Below are 2,211 nucleotides of genomic sequence, written 5' to 3'. Positions count from 1 at the left end.
AATATTGCTAATGAGTGAAAGAGATGTAAGATTTGATGCATTGATATTACCAGTTCCAATTGTGGAGTTATGGATATTGACAAAGGTTGACATGGAGATGTCAATTCCATCTGTGTTGGGACTATCTTCAGGTGCAATAATATGAAGGTTGGAGACACTAACATTGTTGCAATTGTTTATAGTAATATGTGCTTTTGGACTGTCAAGATGTTTGAGTCCCCTTAATTGAAGATAATCACATTTGTAGAAGTGTATAGCCTGCAACAATTTTCCACATTCTGATAATTTGTTACCAACATTATTTTGGCAAAGAAAGTTTATAGAGACATGCACACGAATTGGTATTAACTTTTCTGTCATTAGATAAAAGTTGAAACAGATTTTGGTATACTTATATGCATATGTTGTCAGACTGTGAATTCGAATCACACGTTTAAGTAAGAATCAACTATATTAATGATTCAGATTTATAATCTGACAAGAAAACATTCCCTAATAAATACGTGCGAAAATGTTCATGCATGCAAAACTATGTAGAGCTCACCTTGGGACGTTGGTAGCATTTCACCTTGTACCCCTAGAAGTGAGCGAAAATTCTCTCATGTTAGACTTCACCAACTCAAATTAATTCACCAAGAAAATGTAGAACAAACAAAGAAAATAGAAAGTTTGTGTTCACAAATTTACATTGTTTACAACATGGTGAAGTTGGCTAGCTTTGCTCCACCAAGGTTTACCATTGCCATCAATTTCTCCAGTTCCATTAATGGTGAGATTGGTGACCTCTGAAAAAGATATCCAGAATTCTTTACACTCTTTCCATGCATGTAGAGTGTTGGGTGCTACAATTTTCCCCAAAATCTGTCATCCACCCACCTCAATTATGTCAGCCTAAAACATGATGAAGCACGGGAAAATTCATTGATTCCAACTTTTGGTTAAATTAATTGTTAAATTTTGAAGTCCTCCATTTATTATAAAATTGGTGTGTGCTTGCTTACTTTCTTACCTGAACATGGACAGAGTTGGATTTGCAAGGACCCGAGAATTTTATAGGTTGCAAAAGGAATGTTTTCTCTGCTGGTACTACAAGCGTTGGTGTCCCGGTATCATTAGCTTCAGTTGCTCCACATAAAGCTTCCCATGCTTTCAAGAAAGCCTTTGCGAACACGTATCGCAAACATCAACTAAGTATTAATTTAGTGATATTTCTCTTTCCAATATCAGAAGAATTCTCAAGGTCGAATCCTTCCTTGTCATTGATAACAAAAGAAACGAAAATACACACTCTAAAAATTGAGAAACTTACTTCAGAATCATCAGTTTGGCCGTCTCCAACAGCATCAAATTGAAGCACATTAAAAGTTGTTTGGCCATACCAAATACTATTTGACAAAGCTACATTGCAAAATATCAAAAAGCTTACAAGTAGTTTGCTCATGGTCAGAAGCACCTCAGACTGATGGATGATATTGCAATAGGATTGAGATTGTGGTTAGCATATAGAAAATAAAATCCCAACCATTGTATAAAAATGAAGGACTACACAGAAGCGTATACAAGTTGGAAATTCGGGGTGATTAATAAAATACATAAATAGACTTCATTTCATATTTATGGTTTATACTAATTTTGCGGTTTCTAAATTAATTATATTTTATTTTGCTGACGATTTAATAATATTAATTAATTGTTTTAAGATTTTTATGTTCTTTATCTATTGTGACAAACGATTTCTATCAATGCTACTTCTTCTTATAAAATATGTCTTATTTATGTTCATTGCCCGTTATATCATGAGTAAGTATTGAATTAATTTTATTACTTATATCAATTTTACAAAAGTATATTGAATGTAAAATTCCGTTTACAATTGAACATTATCTTTTTTTGTTGAAGAAACGGGGCTAACGCCCAACAAAGCATGGTTAAGTATCAGAATGTTTCACATTTAATTTGCTAGGAAAGATAGATTAAGAACTAAAATACCCTTGAAAATGGATGGTGTTAAAGTCAAATGACAAATCATGGATTTTGAAAAATTAAGGTGACATTTCTCTTTAAAAAAAATTTAAAGTGACAAATTAAAACTGAGGTACAAATTCAGGTGCCATTTCCACAAAAATCCCCACTTAGAATTACAATTGTCATATTAATTTTAATCTACAAATCTCCTTTTGGCTGGGCCTATACCCACCCTAGTCCACAAAA

At 32.9% G+C, this 2,211-nt stretch overlaps 1 protein-coding gene across 1 annotated transcript in view; it reads right to left on the bottom strand.

The window, feature by feature from the left end:
- Positions 1–1,441, bottom strand: part of LOC117635326 (probable polygalacturonase At3g15720) — a 2,773-nt gene extending 1,332 nt beyond the window's left edge. The window contains exons 1-4 of the mRNA XM_034369662.1: positions 1,310–1,441; positions 1,010–1,159; positions 697–861; positions 51–258 (exon numbers count right to left, since the gene is read on the bottom strand). Of these exons, the coding sequence (XP_034225553.1) occupies positions 51–258; positions 697–861; positions 1,010–1,159; positions 1,310–1,441 (655 nt within the window). The remainder of the gene's footprint in view (positions 1–50; positions 259–696; positions 862–1,009; positions 1,160–1,309) is intronic.
- Positions 1,442–2,211: the final 770 nt, after the last annotated feature.

This window comes from Prunus dulcis, chromosome 7 (assembly GCF_902201215.1).
Source record: "Prunus dulcis chromosome 7, ALMONDv2, whole genome shotgun sequence".
In the NCBI taxonomy this organism is placed as follows: domain Eukaryota; kingdom Viridiplantae; phylum Streptophyta; class Magnoliopsida; order Rosales; family Rosaceae; genus Prunus; species Prunus dulcis.
This window is presented reverse-complemented; position numbering and strand designations above follow the sequence as displayed.